Source organism: Seriola dumerili, unplaced genomic scaffold (assembly GCF_002260705.1).
Source record: "Seriola dumerili isolate Sdu_G_001 unplaced genomic scaffold, Sdu_1.0 BDQW01000458.1, whole genome shotgun sequence".
Lineage (NCBI taxonomy): Eukaryota > Metazoa > Chordata > Actinopteri > Carangiformes > Carangidae > Seriola > Seriola dumerili.
Window position 1 is genome coordinate 55,548 of NW_019174713.1, and position 19,197 is coordinate 74,744.

At 41.2% G+C, this 19,197-nt stretch overlaps 2 protein-coding genes across 2 annotated transcripts in view; one reads left to right on the forward strand and one right to left on the reverse strand.

Moving 5' to 3' along the window:
- snx19 (sorting nexin 19) overlaps positions 1-10,048 on the reverse strand; it is a 29,325-nt gene extending 19,277 nt beyond the window's left edge. Inside the window, exons 1-9 of the mRNA XM_022762969.1 lie at positions 9,770-10,048; positions 8,902-9,096; positions 7,254-8,474; positions 6,227-6,425; positions 5,962-6,062; positions 5,756-5,875; positions 5,533-5,657; positions 4,805-4,898; positions 4,566-4,716 (exon numbers count right to left, since the gene is read on the reverse strand). Coding sequence (XP_022618690.1) covers positions 4,566-4,716; positions 4,805-4,898; positions 5,533-5,657; positions 5,756-5,875; positions 5,962-6,062; positions 6,227-6,425; positions 7,254-8,474; positions 8,902-9,096; positions 9,770-9,973 — 2,410 coding nt within the window. The 5' untranslated portion in view covers positions 9,974-10,048. The remainder of the gene's footprint in view (positions 1-4,565; positions 4,717-4,804; positions 4,899-5,532; positions 5,658-5,755; positions 5,876-5,961; positions 6,063-6,226; positions 6,426-7,253; positions 8,475-8,901; positions 9,097-9,769) is intronic.
- Positions 10,049-13,237: 3,189 nt separating this feature from the next.
- il4i1 (interleukin 4 induced 1) lies at positions 13,238-19,139 on the forward strand. The gene is made up of 7 exons (XM_022762963.1): positions 13,238-13,358; positions 14,018-14,232; positions 14,490-14,602; positions 15,768-15,969; positions 16,072-16,140; positions 16,244-16,380; positions 17,592-19,139. Exons 1-7 carry the CDS (start codon positions 13,340-13,342, stop codon positions 18,355-18,357), a joined length of 1,521 nt encoding a protein of 506 aa, XP_022618684.1. The 5' UTR covers positions 13,238-13,339; the 3' UTR covers positions 18,358-19,139.
- The last annotated feature ends 58 nt before the right edge of the window (positions 19,140-19,197 follow it).

Sequence of the window (19,197 nt, forward strand, 5' to 3'; positions counted from 1 at the left end):
TCTTTTTTGCTCCGCTGGGGAAACAGTGTTGTCTTGTGCAAAAGGAAACTTACCGGACTGAGGGTCAGCAAACCGTCTACAGCAGCTTTAAACGTAATTTTAGTTTTTTCAACGATACTATTACATGTTAATTTACTGGTGACTTCAGCTTTTTTCCCCAGTAACTGAAACATAAGCTGCCTGAACATGATGATTTTACCTGACAGCACCAAGGCGCAGAGCTGTGAGGTGTCTTACGTAATGATTAGCCCAAACGAGAGGACCAAGAAGTGAGAAGCTGCACTGTTTCTAAACCCGTAGTTTTTGTACACTATGAATAAACGATAAACTTCACGTAGTCACCACAATCTGTACGTCTGTGGGTCGAGGATGTTTGGTCGACAGACTGATCTGGGGCAAGAGAAAAACTCCCTCGGGGCTCCCCCGGCTCTCTCTCATGTTTTTTCCTGACTGTCTCCACTTCCCCTGTCAAATAAAAGGCATGAAAGTGGCCAAAAAAAATAAATTTTAAAAAGACAAGAGGTCTGCAGACACGGTCGTGACGCTCTAATGCTGCAACGTTCAATAAAACAAACCTGAACCGCTCTGTCAGACTTGGCTCGGTTTCCATTACTTTAAGCTGCACTTATATCAGTTAGCCGCGCTGCATGCTAACTACTGATACAAGCTAACCAGCTAGCATTAGCATACTAACATGCTTATATTTTGTCCTGCCGTGTTTATAAAGAAAAATAAAAATAAAATCAGAGAAACATATTTTGTCAGTGCAAAGATGCAAAACAACAGAAAAGAAAACACAATACTTTCTGCTTTTAAGGATTTTATGTCTTAAAGTGTTGGAAAAAAAGTAAATGGCGATCAGCTGTTTGCGTTACTTGAATCTGCCTTGTTATACTTGTCAAGATATTTTACTGGGGACCTGAGAGTTAGAGTCTTCAATCAGTCTGATAAACTGGCTAAACCTTAGACTTACCTCTACACTATGTCTATTAAATTATCTTGATTTTGTCAGCTTTAATCTTTTTTAGTCACTTAACTTTATTTTATTCAGATTTATCGTATGAATTTATCTACATATATTTTAAATTTCTAACTCCCCCGGGAAAAAAAACTGTGTTAGACTTTTTATCTAATAGCACTCTGTTGCTGGATCCCAGCACCTGTGAGGAAAACGTATCATGTCACCTGTTGATGAGGGTCCCAAACAGCAGCCTGATGGTCCTCTGAACGTTCTCAGTGCACAGCCAGCTCCACTGCTCCTTCATCAGCAGGCACAGGATGTTCAGAGCCACCTCGGCCAGCGCCGTCTCAGACGCTGCGACCACGACACGCAAGACACACACACACACACACACACACACAAGAAAAACATGATTCACTATGACACAACACAAATTAACTACTTAATTAATCGCATGTAAATATGGATGGTTATATAGACATGACATTCAAAATAAAGTAAGTAAATAAGATGGTTTGTCTTGTTGCAGAGAGACATGTATGAAGGAAAACAAACATTATTATCCGTTTTTTAAAATAACACATTTCTTCTGTGTGAATCTGAGGAACATTCACGTCCAGTCGTCACATCAGCTCTTCATACGTTCACTAACACTGCCCTCATGTGGTTAGAACCAGGTGTTGCTGGTTCTGCACGTGCAGTGTTTCTAAAGATCAGTCTTTTCGAGACAGAGACAGAGCAGATTTAATACGTATTAAAAAAGGGAAATAATCTTGATGGCATCAGAAATCAGCAGACCAAATAAAACCCCCGGAGAATCAAACACACTCTTCTCTGTCAGTTAAATGCTTCACACACATTTGATGTTTTCTTCTTTCTTCCCCGTGAAAACTGCTACTGGAACTCATGATAACTGACCGAAAATATGACGACTGACAAATAAGAGACAAAAATTTCCAGGGGTTTCCAGTCGTTTATTTATATTGTCTATGCTGCACTGCACTACTTCTTCTTAGATCATATGACTGAACCATGTCCAAGTTTCAGTTTTCCATTTTGAATTTTGGTGTCTGAATTTTACCGGCCAAGTCAATATGAGCAACTATAAGATCCTACAATTAAAAGTTTGAGCGATTTAGAGAAATTTTATGGAGATTTTAGTTTATTTTCGAAACTGAACGATTTAAAATTCGAACCACATAAATTTGGAAACTCATTGAAAAACATTGAAATGCATAAATTCAGAGTCAGTAGAGATTAGTTGCTTCAGAGTCAGTGTACTGTAAACACACTGTAAAAAAACAAGGCAGTCTGACGTCCACAGATCTGCTGTAAAAGCAGCACATTAGTCCCCAGTGAACTGTAACTTTGGATGTGGAACATTTCAGGGACTTTTTAAAACTAGACACTTCAGTCACCCAGACTGTCTGGAACAAAACAAAAAAAAAAAATAAAATAAAAACAGCCCTTCAAAAAGACAATGACCAGATGCCTAAACAAGGACGAAATGCAATTTGGATCCAATTAAACCGGGAACGTCTTATTCCAATGTCAGAGCAAATGCAAAGATCGTTTCCATACGATGTTAATGAGGTCATCCGTTTTTCCTACGGTGATTCCCTGTGATGGAGCGAGACGGAGCGATGACGCAACACGCTGGACGAGAGCGTCCGAGACAGTTACAGACAGCTGACAGTTAAAGGTCAGAGTTAGTGCGAGGCGCGGGTCCCTTCATCAGGCTCACGACCAGTTTAAAAAGTTTGTTTAAAGGAATAAAAATATTCAGAGTAAGACGAGGAAAAACATCTTGAAAGAAACCGAGCTCTGAGAATTTAAAATAAAAATGCTTTCCGGTGATTCACTTCACAAAGAGATAAACGGTTCTGTTTTTGGTCGTTTCAGACCGACGCGTTTCTCATTTTCCCGCCCAGCGCCTACGTTGTTTAAGAAGCAAACACCCATCTCAGCACCTATCTGAAAATAATACATAGGTATAGATATTAATAATAAAATAATAATAATAAACTGTTCTGCACAAGCAGAGTGTGCCACAGTGTTTCCTAATCATCACACACATTAAAATTGTCCACCACAGTTTCATAATAAACCGAAAATGTATTTACACGTCTCATAATAAACATTAAAGACGTCTAACGTTGTGATTTATGCCGTGGCTTCTCTGTAGAGCATTGATTCACTGATTCACAATATGTGATCAACTCACCCCACGAACAGAAACAGAAACGCTGCGTCATTATCATAACAATCCGCCGAGGAGCCCTAGTTTGATCATATCTCATCGCTGTCAGATCTTTTTGCATAATGTTGATTTGTTTTTATGATGCTCACTTTGGATGATTCTTTATCTGGTTTTACTTTTTTCTTGTAAAGCACTTTGTAACTTTGTTAAGAAAAGTGCAATAAAACTAAAGTATTACTATTATTATTATTATCATCATTGGATGTTGCGCCCAAAACACTCCCATGATTAATTAAGAATCTAAGCACAACCCTTTTGAAGCATGTGTCTGCAGCACAAGTGACACGGACACACCACGCGCTTTAGTCCACGCCGCAGCTGTTATAAGTTAACCTCTTGTGGTCAGTTGCCACAGACTCCAAACACTCTCGCTGCCAAAACCGCAAAACTTCACACACTTACATCACACAAGTGACAAGGGTTGCAAGTTCAATCCTCCCTGTGCTCACTCACGCTGTCATACTGTGCCACCGCCTCTCTCCTTCCGAGCAGTCAGGTTATGCAACACTTAACCGTCAACATAACTGTACAGAGTTTCCATCCCTGAACAGACGTGGCCGTTCACCAGAGCCGAGCACATGCACGACGACCCGGTTTGAAACCTGTGTCACTGGAACAGGTGTCAGAGGAGGAGGCTTTTTGGTTTGGAAAGAAAAATAAAATAAACAACGGGAGCTGTGAGCTCCTGCGCTTTTGTCTCTTCAGCTTTTGTCGGGCGCTGCTGATGAATGTGATACGTGACTGGAATATGGAACAAGCTGGTTTCGATCACAGGGTCCTGCTATAATTATGATGAAACAGTGAATGGAAAGTGGCGGAGTGAAGCAGACAGGAAAGCAGGAAGACACAACAGGCAGGCGGTGAGTCAGTGGTCAGACACAAAGGAAAGCAGGGGGGGGGGGGGGGGGGGGGACTCAGACGAGGGGTTATGATGATTGCACAGATAATGACAAGAGGCCGAGAAGTTAAAAGGATAAGACAGGTGATTTTCTAAATTTGATTGCAATATGAAAGATACAGAAAACTGCTGGTTTTATCCTGTAAGTTGAAAATGTGGGACTGTTCACAAATCCCAGATCTGGTCCTCACACAGTGGATGCAGGAAACTACAGCAGTGCGATAGAGGTTTCACGTCTTTATAGTTGTGCTTTGAATCAGTTTTTCATATTATCATATTATCTATCTTTTTTAAGTACTTGATATTGTCTTTTTGCAGCTTTTCTTTCTTTGTATCTTCTCTCAACTTATCTTATCTTATCTTGGTCCTCTGAACTTTAAAATGACCTACACCAGCTTTGAGATATTTACCAACTGTGAATATATCACATGACGCCCGTCTCTTACCACGTTCCTGACTCTGCTTCCCTCTCATCTCGTCATCCAGACCGCCTCTGACCGCCGGACTGTCCTCCCTCTCCGGCTCCTCTCCGAGCGCCAGTTTCTCTTGTTCCGTGATAAAGGCTTGCAATTCTCTCAGGGACTTTCTGTTAAACACCTTTGAGAGCACAGAGGAAGAGGAAGTTATATATATATAAAAAAAAAATGTTTATGTTTCATCACTGTGGATTAGAAAAGTTACTTACTGTGCTAGTTTGCTCACAGCTGAACAAAACCTGCGGTCTCATGTCGGAGCCATTCATGGAGGGAATGTTTTTACTGGAGAACTTCAGACGAGACCTGGGAGTGTACAAACAAACAAAAAATTAAATAAAGATAAAAAATATTTCCCACAATCTTAGTTGCTCTCTGCCAGATTGGATGTTGCCATGATCCCTCACAGGCTTCCCACTCTCAGAGAAACTGACAATATATATTTTTTAAATTAAAAAAGACGATGACAAAAGTGGCAGCATTGTTACTGGAGGTTAAACTAGGTTATTCCCAGCAGCTGCCATCAGTAAGAACTACTCTTCATAAGAAGGAACTGTGAGCTCATCTGTTTGTGTGGTGAAATAATTCCCCGAGTGTTGAGAAGCAGAATAATTCTGGTGATTTTTAGATGTTAAGACAATGTTTTTCACATCACTGTCATCATTTTATCCACGTTCTGCCTCCCTAAGGGGTTTACCAGAGCTGATTCAAAAAGTTTTACATGATTACATTTACAGCACTTCATGTGTCAGCTCCTTATACATTTATATATATATGCTGCTCCCCTCTTGCACTTTGTACTCTTCTTTTGAAAGCTGCTGTATAAATAGAGTTTATTATTATCATTATTTATCGAATAGGGTAAGACATCTGTAAAAAGCTGGCGAATGTGTTTGTGTTTCTGTCACGTGTTGGTCGGTCTGGGTGTGTGGAGTCTTACTTGCTCTTCTTGTCACCACTTATTTTCCCTGCGTCCACCTCTGCCTCATTGTCCTCCGTGGGGCTTTGAGGTTCTGAGCGAGGAAACGCCGTCTTCAGCGTGTCCACGATGGCGTTCATCAAATTCTACGCACGCAAACACAAGACAGCAAAAATGGTTACTATGCACACAGAACGTGCTAATCATGAAGTCCAGTGTAACAATGAAATATCTGGGATCAAACCTTGTCTATTCGCGACACGATGAAAGGTTTCTTGACGAAGGCGATCCTGGCGTCCGTGTTGAGAGCCAGAAACTCCTGCATCTCTTCACTGTTGGCTATTTCAGGGATGGCACAGAGTTGCTGAGAAAGAGGACAGAAAACACCGTGTTAAATGTTTGTGCAAATATTAAAATTAATAATAAATAAATAAAGAAGAATCCGTCAACCTTTAGAAAAGTTTCCAGAAGTCCCTTCCGGGCCTCGATCTTGTCACTGTCCATGTTTCCAAACGGCATGTCTGGAAAAACTTTCTTTGGACCTTTCACACCTGAGACACAGAAAGATGTTGGCTCGGTGTTTATTTTAAGATATGTCCAAGTATCAAACCACAAACCCAGATAATGCATGATCCCTCCAAACCAGACTAAAGAGGAGGATTTCAAATGTTCCTTTCATTCAGACAATACTCTGCTCTATGCTCACGTCTCCCACCTTTGATGAGTTTCCTCAGTTCTGTTTTTTCTTCCAGTCGTGTTTGCAGGTTGAGGAACTCGCTGTATCGCCTGTTGACCATGTGATACGCCACCGGCTGAATGCGAGATGGATTCTCGCAGCTCGTCTGTAACACCTCGGCGTCCTCGGACCCCGGCTGGATGCCTCCTGGGTTCTCACAACCCATCGCCGTCTCATACTGAAAACCAACACAAACATCTGTAAAGTTCCACCATTGTTTTGTTGATTCACGTCATAATTTATATCATGAGTTTGTAAAATGTCTGACGCTGATTTGTGTATTTCAGTTACGTCCAGTTAATATACAGTACGCTTGTTCAATACACTTAAGTTTTACTCTTTTCATGTCAAACAACGACGGTTTTATTCTCAAAACATTGACAATAATGATTAAAAATGATTAAACAGTTTTGTGTTTTGTCAAAATTACAAAAAAATTCTGATATGAATAATTTTTTCCTACTAAATTTCTAATTAATGTTATGATTACATAATAAAAGGTTTTATATCAAAGCTCAAAATCAAAAACTGCAGTAAAGTTTGATCTAACAACACAAGGGTTAAAGATCAACAGTGAATACAAACTTCTTAGTCTTAGTCATTCATTTTTATTTAATCTAGAAAGTCATCTATTATAACCGTAGCTAGGTTATTTGGCGTTTTGCTCCTATAGAGGCGCAGAGCCTCCTCTCTTCTGATTGGCTCACCGACCTGTTGTTACTACAGCTCCAGAGAGAAGCCAGGAGATGGAGATTGAGATGGTTTTTGGTTCTTTAAAACCAAAAATATATCTTCTTATGGATCAACACTTCAAATAAAACACAGAAAAAATATGGACATTTAACAGTTCTTCATTTGTGTTGTTTATCTTTAATCCCTACATCGGTCTCTAGTGCAACTACAACAAACCGTGGAACAACCGGACTGCACAGATAATAACGCTGAAGTCCGGGATCACACACGAACAGAATGGAGGAAGGAGACACAGATGATGTCATTTCCTTACTTTGATGGTGTACAGAGTGTAAGGGTGCGAGCCGGTGCCTCTGTGTTCCTTTGCTGTGATGGTGCCGGTGATGCGGAGGTTCTGGATGATGACTGGTCCGTCGGGGCTGCTGAGGGGCTCAAAACTGAATGACGGCATGGGGGACGAGCCCTGCAGTGGACTGACTACAGTCGACTCGTTGGTGTTCCCCAACCCAGTCTGATCCACACCCAGAAGGAGCTCTCTGGCCGGGTTTACAGAAGGGGAAGTGCCCTCCCTCTCCAGGTCCTGCAGGTTGCTGATACTGGGAGTCCCCTCTGCCGTCCTAACTGATGAGGGGCCGTAGCCGTTAGGATGGTCAGAATTCCCCCGGACATCCACTGGACAGGGACAAACATCCTCCAAGTCCACGCCGTTGCTGTTTTCCACAGACGTGGCACATTCTTTCCGTCTGTCGTACAGACCCTCCTCTTGGCCGATCATGACCAGGGAGTCAGTGGAGCTCTGTTTATAGTCAGCCAAAGGAGAATCCAGGTCAGAGTCGTTTTCCTGGTAAAAAGGGTTTGACTTGCCTCCTCTCATGTAATGCTCTAGAAAGGGTCGAGTAGTTTCTTCTTCTTCGGGGTTGTTCTGCGGACAGTCCACCTCCTCAGAGTCAAACACGTCATAGGCAGCCGGCTCAGCCGTCTCTGTCTCGTGGACACTTTCGGTCTCTGCTCCCGGTGGAGGAGCTTCGGTGCACCTTTGAGGAACCAGCGCCGTCTCTTGAAGTTGAGCGAGCTCTGAATCAGCAGCAGGTGGTGGTGGTAGCGGTGGTGGGGATGAAGCCAGTGGCTCTGTTGTGATTGGTTCCTGGGGTTTGCTGGACCTGCCGAATATTTCAATCATAAGGATGTTTAACCAGTCGGGGTCGGACAGTTTTGAGATGAGAGGGAGGATGACGTTGCAGGTGATGAGCTCTCCGACAACGAACCGTCCCGTGCGGCTCTCCAAGTGCGGCGATGGCACCAAAACATGCAGCAACAAATCCACAACTGCTCTGGTGTAGTTGAGCTCCATTGAGTCGCTGGTCACGGCAAGGTGAGGTGTGGTGACACTGGAATACGCCTCCCACAACCGCCGCTCGCTCTCACTGCCCCACCTTGTCCTCACAGGCGCCTGCTGCTCGGTGACCAGCTCCTTGGCTCTGATGTAGTCCTGCAGGTGGCAGCCAAACAGATCCAGGATCCTCTGCGTCAGCTCCTGCAAGAGATCAGAAAAGTTACACACGTCCTATTTTCAAAATTTAAATGTGAATTTAAACCTCCTGAGTAAATCTGGCAACAGTTTCTGTCAACACTGTTTGTACCAATAAGGATGCAATTTTTTTTAATATGTATGTATAAACTATGAAGAATCAAAACTACCCCTGCTCCTTGCACTTAGACTAACAATAGTAAGTAACATACAGACTATTGAAATACCAGGATTCTCCAATCAGTCTAGTTGCGTTGGCGGTGTTTCTGTTAGACGCTCACCCAAATCAAGAGACCTGTTTTTCTTGTTTACTTGAATTTTAAGAGTTCAGGTCACAGAAGAACGCTCGCCATAACCTGGTTTCAACAAGGTCACACAAACACACTGCAGCGCTGCAACAGCTCCCCACGCTGAGGTCTTTAAATCATAGTACCTTCCTGTCGACGTGTCTTGCACGCAGTTTCAGCTCCATGGCCATAGAGATCATGGCCTCTTGAACCTCGGTTTCAAAACCACTCTCAGAGGACACCGTGGAGTACCAGGAGGTGACAAAGTCCCTGATGATTTTCCGCACTGTGTTGCGGATCTCCTGGTCCAAGTGATGCTCATCCTCCACTGAGGATGGAACCTGAAATTCAGCAATGGCAAAATGAGGGTGAATGAAGTGATACTGGTACCAGGTAAGATTATCTTAGTCCAGTAAACCTGTCGGAAAAATCCCTATTTCTTATTCATTCTTATTTCTTACTTATTTTATTCTTCCCTTCTTCACCTACCTCACTTCCTTTCCTTTCCTAATCACTGATTGGCTCTTGTTTTCACCATTACCACACCTCATTTACCTGATTAAGTTCACCTTGGCACTACAAGGTTATTTAAGGATTTCACTTTTTCACCTTTTTGCATGCAGCGGCAGTTCTTACTTTTTAGTTCTTATATTTGTCCATGTTAGTCTCTGAAAACTTTTCTTTAAGGAGGTATATTTGAGATTTATTTATTTATTATTTATTTATATATTTTGTCTTAGTTTAATCTTGAATCTTTAATTGTTTCATTTCAGAAGCAGCAGCTCATGCGTGTTTTCCCCCATCATGTTTAAAATACAATTATTCAAGAATAAATCTTTCATCATAGGATTGATGTTTCATGGCCTTTTTCCTCTCCATGCATCCTGAACCAAGGCCCATGATGATGGTTCACTTTTTCTGAACCTCCTCACAAAACCTAATGAAACCTTTATGATTATATCAACAAGTGAAACTAACACCATAACTGTACACCAGAGTGAACCCTACATTTACCTGCTCCAGGGTGATAAACCTCTCCAGGTGAACCACATTGTTGGACTCCAGGACGGCCTGCGAGCCGAGCCAGCCACCCAGCACCACCAGCAGGCTGGTGAACACGCACAGCAGCCAGATGTTGACCAGCAGGTGGAACAGCACCAGCCATGCTAACACCACACCAAAGCCCAACAAGCTCCTCTGTCCCAGCACCTCAGTCATGGCACTGTAGGGGTTAACGTCTGGACTGACACCCTCAGGAACAGATGTGGAGATCACATGTGCCAGAGCAACATCACAACTTGAAAAACAAAACAAATGGAGAATTCATTAATAAAGTAAGGTCCTGACCTTACCCTGGAAAGATAATGTAAATTATGATTTGAACAGATGATTTGAATAGCCACAAATAACCAACCATTACTCATGCATTATATGTGCCTGTATAGTTTAACTTTTTTATTATTATTTATTCGGGAATATGAGACAGAAATGCAACAATCACTAAATATAAAATATATTTAAATCAGATTTGTATACACAACTGACGTTATGGTGTTATTACTGTTTAATTTGACCAAACAACAAATCAACAGATGTTAATCCTGTAAACAGCTGTATGATCATCATTAACCAGGGAGCAGGAAGATTACAGAAGGATTCAAGGGATGTGTAGATCATTTTAATTGATTAACAGTCGTGCATGATCAAATCTGCGAACATATTCATGCTAGCTGCTAACGTTGCGTGACATGTTACGCCAACAAACATGTTTTTTATTTATAGCTTACTGATTCCGTTACACTCAACATGTGAGCGAGTGGCATACAGGTTATTCGACGTGGAGCAACATAACATCTACGTGATGATTATGTTGACGATATAAGACTCCCTCCGTCTCCATCCTCCACGGTTTATTAGCAGTGGGAGAGAGACTAGATATAAAGAGCAAAAAGGGGGATACAAGCCGAGATATTAGAGACAAATGTGTTTCTTAGTGTATTAAATATATTCCGAAATGAAGACAATATTGCGTTGATTTGTCAGAGCTCTGCGATGGTGTCCTTCGTGTTGCAATCATTTGCCAAAACTCATACCGACCTTAAATTGCATTTTTTTTGGCTAAAGGTTCGTAGCATTAAGCTAGCACCCAAAGCTTTACGTAGCACTAGCTAGCTTTAACTTTACTCTAAACGCTGTGCAGTCTAGCATATAGAGTGCTGTCCTGAGTAGATAAATGCCTCCAAACAATTTAAATAAAAGAAAAAAATAATTAACCTGTACGAGCTGTCATGGCACTCAATGGGAGGTCTCGTGAGTCTCTTGATGACCGCTTTCACCTAGTTTGTTTACTTCCTGTATCGTGACGTAGGCTCAAAAGAGAACCCTTCCTCGTGGCTCCTACGCGCCGCGAACGAGGTTGTCAGAAAAAGAAAAAAGTAGTACCTGAAATCATCACCTCACATCACTTTGAATATATGAAGTTAAAACACGGATTGGTTTGTTGGCATTCAACGACTACAGCTCCCATGAGGCTTTGGCAGCAGCTAAGATTCATGGGATATGTATGTTTCAGAGCGTAATGCTGATGGTCACCTGATTTGTTTCTCCAGAAATGTAATTTACCAATTATCAGTTATACAAAAACACTACGCAATTTAATTCTTTGCTAAGGGGGGGTTAGCGAAAACAATGTTTTATCCCCCCCCCCCGTATATGTAAAAACATATACATGTAAATATATGTTAAAAAATACATAAAACCAATTATAAGTTGGAACAATTTCATATATTTCAGTTTTTTCTTGTTAATACATTTGCAAACAAATTTTCTCTATATAGATAGATAGGTAGATACTTTATTTATCCCCAGGAAAAATTAATGTATATATGTATGTACATATACATATATTCATTTATTTATTTTGAGGTATTGAGTAGATTGATGAGGAAATTTTGAATTTTGAATTGAAATGATTTTGGCATAAGACTGCAACCTAACAGATGTGAAAAAACTGAGGGGGTCTGACTGTCCTGTATACGCTCACTTTACAGATTGTTGGGCAACTTGTCTACAATGCCAAAGCTTTTTTGCACTTTTTTTGTCTCCTTTTTTTTCACTCTCTCCTTTCCCAGCTCACCACCCCTAAACTTTGTTCCACGCCTACATTCAGGAGACCCGTTGGACTGACTGCAGCTAAAACCCCTGTCTGACTTCCCAGCTGTAGCTTACACATTATACATTAACATGGCTGATTTAACTCAGCTCATTAGTTCAGTGACCCCAGTGTTTTCTCATACACTGACAAAAACCTTAAATAAAACCTGCACCTTGACCTCCAACAACGCCGTGTTAAGTCATATACCATCTCTATATTACTATATATGTAACCTGTCATGCAGAATCTCACCTGAGCTACAGAAGGCATGTCAGGTAAATGTGTTTGCTGAATCAACAACCAGACAGTTCCAGACAGGAGAGCAGTGGGGACACAGGCACTTGATGCTCCTTCAGGTTTTTTGACAGGTATGTCTTTATTTGATCTTTTTCTTTTCCTGTTTGTTTTTTATCAGTTTCTTTTTCCTTCTATCGTCGTCATCACTTCCAGTTTCCAAAGAAGTAATTTCCCAGCATTTAGCTTTGGTTAAGATCAACCACAGCTGCTGATGGTGTCGGGAAAATGAAACTTGGGTTTTTTTGTTTTTTTTTGTCCTCCTACTTTTGGTTTCAATTACTTCCTATAAAATCTGTCTCTGTGCTATTATCTGTTGGACACAGAAGGAAATGGGTGAGTAGGACTCTTATGTATTTTAGCAATACAGATACTATAAAAAATTTAAAAACTAATATTTGGAATATACTGTGTTTTTGTGAAGTATGTAATGCAGCTTTAGGTCTGAATTAGTCTCTTTTTTTTGATACCACTGAATGAGCACTTTCAGGTCAGATATTGAAATGAATGAAGATGGAGGAAATGAGGTATGCAGATGACTAGTATAACCTCACTAATCTGATTTGTTCAGTGTGGTTGACTCTCGAGCCGGTGTGGGAAAATATTTCCAGCAGACGTGAGGAGCCACACAGTCCCTCATTAAAATTACGTTGTGTGCAATTTCACACATACCACGCTTCCAGGTTTTCCAGGTTGCTTTCGTAGTGGGGGAGAGAGACACGGCGTTAAAAGTTTAGCTTTATCAAGGAACTTGGTCATTTCTCCTCAGTCATGCATAGGCTTATGATGACTTATGAGACATTACCTCTGTTAAAGGTGAGTGGAATGCAGCCTGAGAGATATTCATTCGGATATTTCATTTCTCATCTTATGCATGTGCATTGATTCACTGCTTGTTTTTACCAAACTTAATGTATTTATTCTGTTTGGTTTTTTTTTTTTAGTAAAAGACAACTTATTTAGTTCAGTGGAGTATTAAACTCGTATTTGTTCATGATAAGACCATCCTGAGCCTCTCTTACTAAACTCATATCAAACTTGTTTGGTAGGTTTCCTTTTCCTCCCATAGTGTCAGTATCAGCAGCAGAAGGAAGAAGTCCAGACCCTGGAGTTTCATCCTCAAGACGATCCCTCACATGGCGCTCTGTAAATTCTGTGAGTGTTAAATTGCTAAGACATATTATTTTCATTTAATAGTAAAAAAGACTGATGCAGCTGTTGTGATTGTATTATGAAATTTATCTTTCAAGTGCAAGTGAATAACATCTGCTTTGTGTCAGGGAGAACTAATTGTGAAATATAAGTGAATTATAGTAAAAAATACAGCATAAAGTGTTTATGTTATTGGCAGAGGTGGACAAAGGTAAAGTACCAGAATACTTGCTTTAAAAAAAACTTTAGTATTCAAAAGTACATTTCTTAATGTCAACCCATTGTTGTATTGTTCCACATTTACAGAAGCTAATGACTCTGAAACAACCCACGTCATCTTATCTGATGTTAACATCGTTAGGACACTGACAGGTTCAAACTCAGCCTCTCAAACAAGCAGAAACAACAACATCTTTCCCCTGTGATGAACTCATTGTCTGGGGTGTCACATTTTTAGAAAAGAAAAAGAATTCCTCTGACTAAAAGCTTAGACTGTGATGTCCTTTGTTTAAGTTTCTAAGCTAAGCAGCAAAGAAAGGAAACTAGAAGTTGGTGGTTGCTTAACGATCGCTCAGGGAGTTTGAGCTGTTAAAATTAGAAAATATCTGACTCATAACACTATGACTTCATCCCATTCAACTGAGATGTTCTGCCTCTGTCAGTTCCTCTGGTTCTGGTGGGGGTTGTGGTGTTTGCTGTGAGTGGGATCATTGGAGACCCTCTGTACGAGTGCCTCCAAGACACAGACTACGGCGAGCTTCTCGACATTGTGGATAAAGGCCTTCCTACCGCCAAGACACCTCGTCACGTGGCGATCATCGGTGGGGGCATCGCCGGACTGACCGCCGCAAAGTTTTTGGAAGATGCTGGCCATAAGGTAAATTAATTTACAGCCAGGAGATAATGACCTGTTCTGTGAGTCGGCCTCGGGCCTATCAGACGACAGAGGGACAGGTGACATCTCTGATACTGCAGGTGGTGTGTGTAAGGTTTTGAAATGTTGTTGCGCTCAACTATCTGCTGTGTATGATGATATTGATTATCAGAACTTGTACTACAGGACAGCTGCTCTGATTTCAGTGAGCAGAGTGTATTTAACATGATGATTATGTTTGTGACTCCGTGGACAACAAGGTGACCATAATAGAGGCGAGCAACCGTATTGGAGGACGTGTGGAGACCTTCAGGAACAGAAGAGAGGGCTGGTACGCAGAAGTCGGCGCCATGAGGATCCCCAGCTTTCATAAGTGAGTCTTTAGGCTGGGCCATAATGTGACAGTAACTGGTTCTTTGTTTCATCAGTGTTTGGAGGACGTAAAGCTGATTGATGCCACTGAGTTTGAATTCAGTTTAATGAAATACCACATTTAAAAGTCCCATATTGTATAAAGGTCTCTGCCCATGTGTGGTGTGATTATAGATCAGGTCTAGCTTCTATATTAATACTGTGAAAGTATCAAAGCCTCAGTCCACAGAGAAATGCACACAGCCTGTATTCAGAAACTGAGCCTTAAAACCAGCCGTCAGGACTTCTGGAACTTTGTGATGTCACAACAAAGCAGTCACCACTTTCAGCCATGCTACTTCCAGTTATCATAATCAATGTTTGTTTTTTTATCAGTAATAGACAGATGTCTAACATAAAGTCACAAACCCACAGCCACTGAGAATTTTAGCACCTTATTGTTTTCATTTGTGGCCACCACCTGCGGTTTTTGTTTCAGTCTCTCATCAGCATTGTTTACAGCCAGGTAAACCCCCTCTGCACTTCCTGCCCAGCACCAGACAGCAGACAGAAAAAATTTGCATATTGTAGCATGTTGGGGATAAGTGGATGGGATTTTCCACCATGCTCTGAGTTCATGTGTGTATATGGACATAAAATTAGTAGATCGTTTTAGAAAAACCATGTGTGAAAAGGGTTGTTCAATTAATAACACACTTGGAGATGTTAATATCAAATGATTTTTATAAGCTAATAAATACGACCCCCAGTGGTTGTACACTGGAAGTAACACAGGAATCTGTAAGTCAGTAACCATCTCTCATCCTTGACTTATTCCAAAATGAATCTTATGCTTGCTGTAAATTTGAACTCCTCCTATCCAGCTGCTAAACAGCCAGATATTTCCCTCAGGAGTTGGTAGAGACCTAAAACAGAGCTAAAAGAGGGGGAATATTGGATTTACATTTGTGAAGTGGCCAGAAACAGGACTTTATGTGTAAAGTGGCAACTTTTTGCTGACACACATGTGCCATATCAACCTTTATAAGATGATAATATGTCAATGTTATGTTTACAGCTTGCTCTACTGCCCCAAAGTGGCCACAACAGTCAACTCCTACAGCGTAAACTAAAGGAGAATGTCACATATTTCTATAAGATATTAATATGCAGAATATATTCCACAGGATTCTGCTTTCCTTTGCCTCTAAATTAAAAATTTCCCTAAACCACTTCATCCAAGACGACATCAACACCTACTATTTGGTAAACGGAGTGCTACAGAAAACCTATGCTGTTGAAAACAACCCCGATGTGCTCAACTACACTGTGACTGACAGAGAGAGGGGGATGTCAGCAGCTAAGCTCTTCAGTCAGGCGCTGTGGAAGGTTTGTATTCATTACACACATTATTATTTTCCTACACATTCGTATTGTTTTATTGCACAAGGATATAGACATCGTCTTGTAAGTACTGCGATCTGTGCGCAGGTGAGGGATGACCTCAAGATCATCGGCTGCAGTGCCATGCTGGATAAATACGACTCCTACACGGTGAAGGTAGTGATTCACTTATTAACAGATGTCACACAGGCCATAGTTTGAATTTGATTGAAATGTTTTCGCTATATGAATGTAACATCTTGCATTTGGTTGCTGACAGGAATATCTGGTGAAGGAGGGCAACCTGAGTCGTGGCGCCTTGAGGATGATCGGGGACCTCCTGAATGAAAACAGCCTCTTCTACACGTCACTGATAGAGATGCTGTACATACAGTCAGACATCAACGACAACACTGAGTAAGAAATGTTCAGTTTTATTATGAGTCTAAGTTTGGCTTAGCAGTGGTTGTCAGAGATAGAGCATCTCTGGAGGTAGAAATAATTCAAATTCAATTTTGTTTTTTGCTTAAAACCCTTCTCAACAATATGAACATACATATCACGCATTGATTTTATATATATAAGATAAAGTGCTTCTGTTTATAGCCTGTTTATTTACATTTTTGAGGTACTTCACTTGAGTATTTCAACCTTATACATCACTACAGTGCATTGTATATTTTACTCCACTACTTTGATTTGACAGTTGCAGTTACTAGTTACTTTGACGATTCAGAACTTCCATAAAAATCATGTGATTTAACTTAAGAAATTATGTTGCAATATTACTAATTAAATTACCCAACGATATGAGCAACTACAACATTGAAATGTTGCTTTAAAGGAGCTATTTGTAAGTTTTACTATTGCTACATAGCTAACGTTAGCATCAACAGCTGTTTTCTTGTTCTGCTTCTATTTCTGTCACTTCTTTTCTTGTACTGATCTTAGCGTGCTAACTAGCTACCCCCGGCCCCGTCCGACTGTCTCGTCACTTTCTGATATCGTGTCACTGTAGCGTTGAATTCAGGGGTGTAGTATAACCTCTTGTCTTGGAAACACAACGATGACTGAAGCTCTTGCCAAGACTAGTAAGTAAACAGCTGTCAATGCTAATGCTGGCTATGTAGCAACAGCAAAACTTAGCTCCTTTAAACATGCATTCCCTTTTCATACTTAAACCTGCTATAATAGAGGTTAATATATCAAATTATTTGCTTGCTTACTGACTGACTGAGTGATCATAACTCCACCATTGGTCAGTCGAATGCAACGTGACTGAGTTGGAGTTTCCCCATTGGCTGTCGCTCTTTCAAAATGAATTAGCGCAAACGCTTTCTATCAGGGGCCGTTTACAGCCTGCGGTATTGCTAATATAGCACATTTGAAGCAAACCAAACTGAGGCCACCTGTCAAGGAGGTCTCAGATTGGCTCGCTAAGACCACCACTCAATGTGTGCTTCAAGCCCACGTAGGAGTTCCCTTTACCTGTGCAATTTGAATACAAAGTGCTCCAGGTTTGCTTCGCCTTTTGCCACTGGGACACTCAAAAATAAAACACATAACCAGCTGACACTGGACAGAATGCAGATACCCTACAGGTTTTGACCTAGTCTTGTTTTTTCCAGGTACTTTGAAGTGACAGACGGCTTTGACCACCTCCCCAGGGCTTTCTACCAGGTGCTAAACGCCACCATCCTTCTCAACTCCAAGGTGAAGCTGATCAACCAAACAGGCAGCAACAATGTAACCGTAACATACCAGGACTGGCACAATTCAGGAACCCTGACCAACCTAACGGTGGACTACGCACTGGTTACAGCCACGGCCAAAGCCACCCTCTTCATCAACTTCCAGCCCCCTCTCTCCGGGAACAAGATGGAGGCGCTGCGCTCGGTTCATTACGCCAGCTCCACCAAGGTGGTGCTCAGCTTCAAGGAGCGCTTCTGGGAGAAAGAGGGCATCAGAGGAGGGAAGAGCATCACTGACCGCCCCTCTCGCTTCATCTACTACCCCAGCCACAGCTTCCCTGGTACGGCTGCAGGGGCCCTCCTGGCGTCTTACACCTGCTCTGACGACTCCACCCTCTTCCAAGGGATGAGCGAGGAGGAGCTGATGGCTGTGGTCCTGGAGGACTTAATCCAGATCCACGGAGAGGTGATAAGGGATCTGTGTACAGGGGGGATGGTGAAGAAGTGGGGTTTGGATCCCTACAGTCTGGGAGCCTTCGCCCTGTTCACGCCATACCAGGGACACTATGCCCAAGAGCTGTTCCAGAGGGAGGGGCTGGTCTACTTTGCAGGGGAACACACAGCCACACCTCATGGGTGGATTGAAACTGCCATGAAGTCTGCACTGAGGGCAGCTAAAAATATTAACAGCCTGACACTGTAGTCCTGTAAAATATATATATATTTAAATATGTTCCAACATGTTCAGTCTTATAGGATTTGTCTGACACATTGTTTAGCTGTATATCTGGTGTCCGGTCTGTCAGTGTCAACCCACTTATGTCATATTTATTGATCCAGGTATTTAGGTATGACTATTGGCAGCCCCCAACTGACATTTTGATCAGATAAGCATTAATGCAAAAGTAATTATTAGCCCCATGCAGGGTTTTACTTTGATATTTTAGAGGATATTCAATGATTTTCTGCCAGAATAAAACAACAATTAGAGCTGCGAGTAACAAACACTAATTTTCAGAACCTTCTCAGTGAAACAATCTTTGTTTTTGGTTTATAATAGTGAAAAAAGAATAACATAATTTTCCAGAACCTAAGGTGATGTATAAAAGCTGCTGTTCACAACCTCAATATATTCAGTTTACTATCATTTAAAACAAAGAAAAGTAGTAAATCTTTGCATTTGAGAAGCTGGACCAGCAAATGTTTGTTCATTTTTTTACTGCAAAGTGACTCATAAGTTTTCAAAATAGTTGCTGATTAATTTTATGTTAATCAACCAATCGATTAACTGTCTCATCAGTTCAGATCTACACCAAATACATCAGCAGCATCACAAAATACTGGCTTTTGTTTTGATTGACCAAGATGAAATGAGTTACATCAAGGTTTATTCTGTCTGTTCCAACATTTCATGTCTTTCATTTCTGTCTTTTTTTACTTAGTGTCAGCTGCTTTATATTTCACTCACTTAAAATTTACTTTACGATTCAACAAGAAAATAAAATATTTGAATAAAAAACTTTCTTTAAAATGTGAGCTGTTT

Bases quoted from the DNA above. Each gene is read 5' to 3' on its own strand.
- il4i1 (XM_022762963.1), top strand. The intron at 14,233-14,489 runs GTAAATTAATTT...GTGGACAACAAG, and splicing joins TGGAAGATGCTGGCCATAAG to GTGACCATAATAGAGGCGAG. The intron at 16,141-16,243 runs GTAGTGATTCAC...GGTTGCTGACAG, and splicing joins ACGACTCCTACACGGTGAAG to GAATATCTGGTGAAGGAGGG.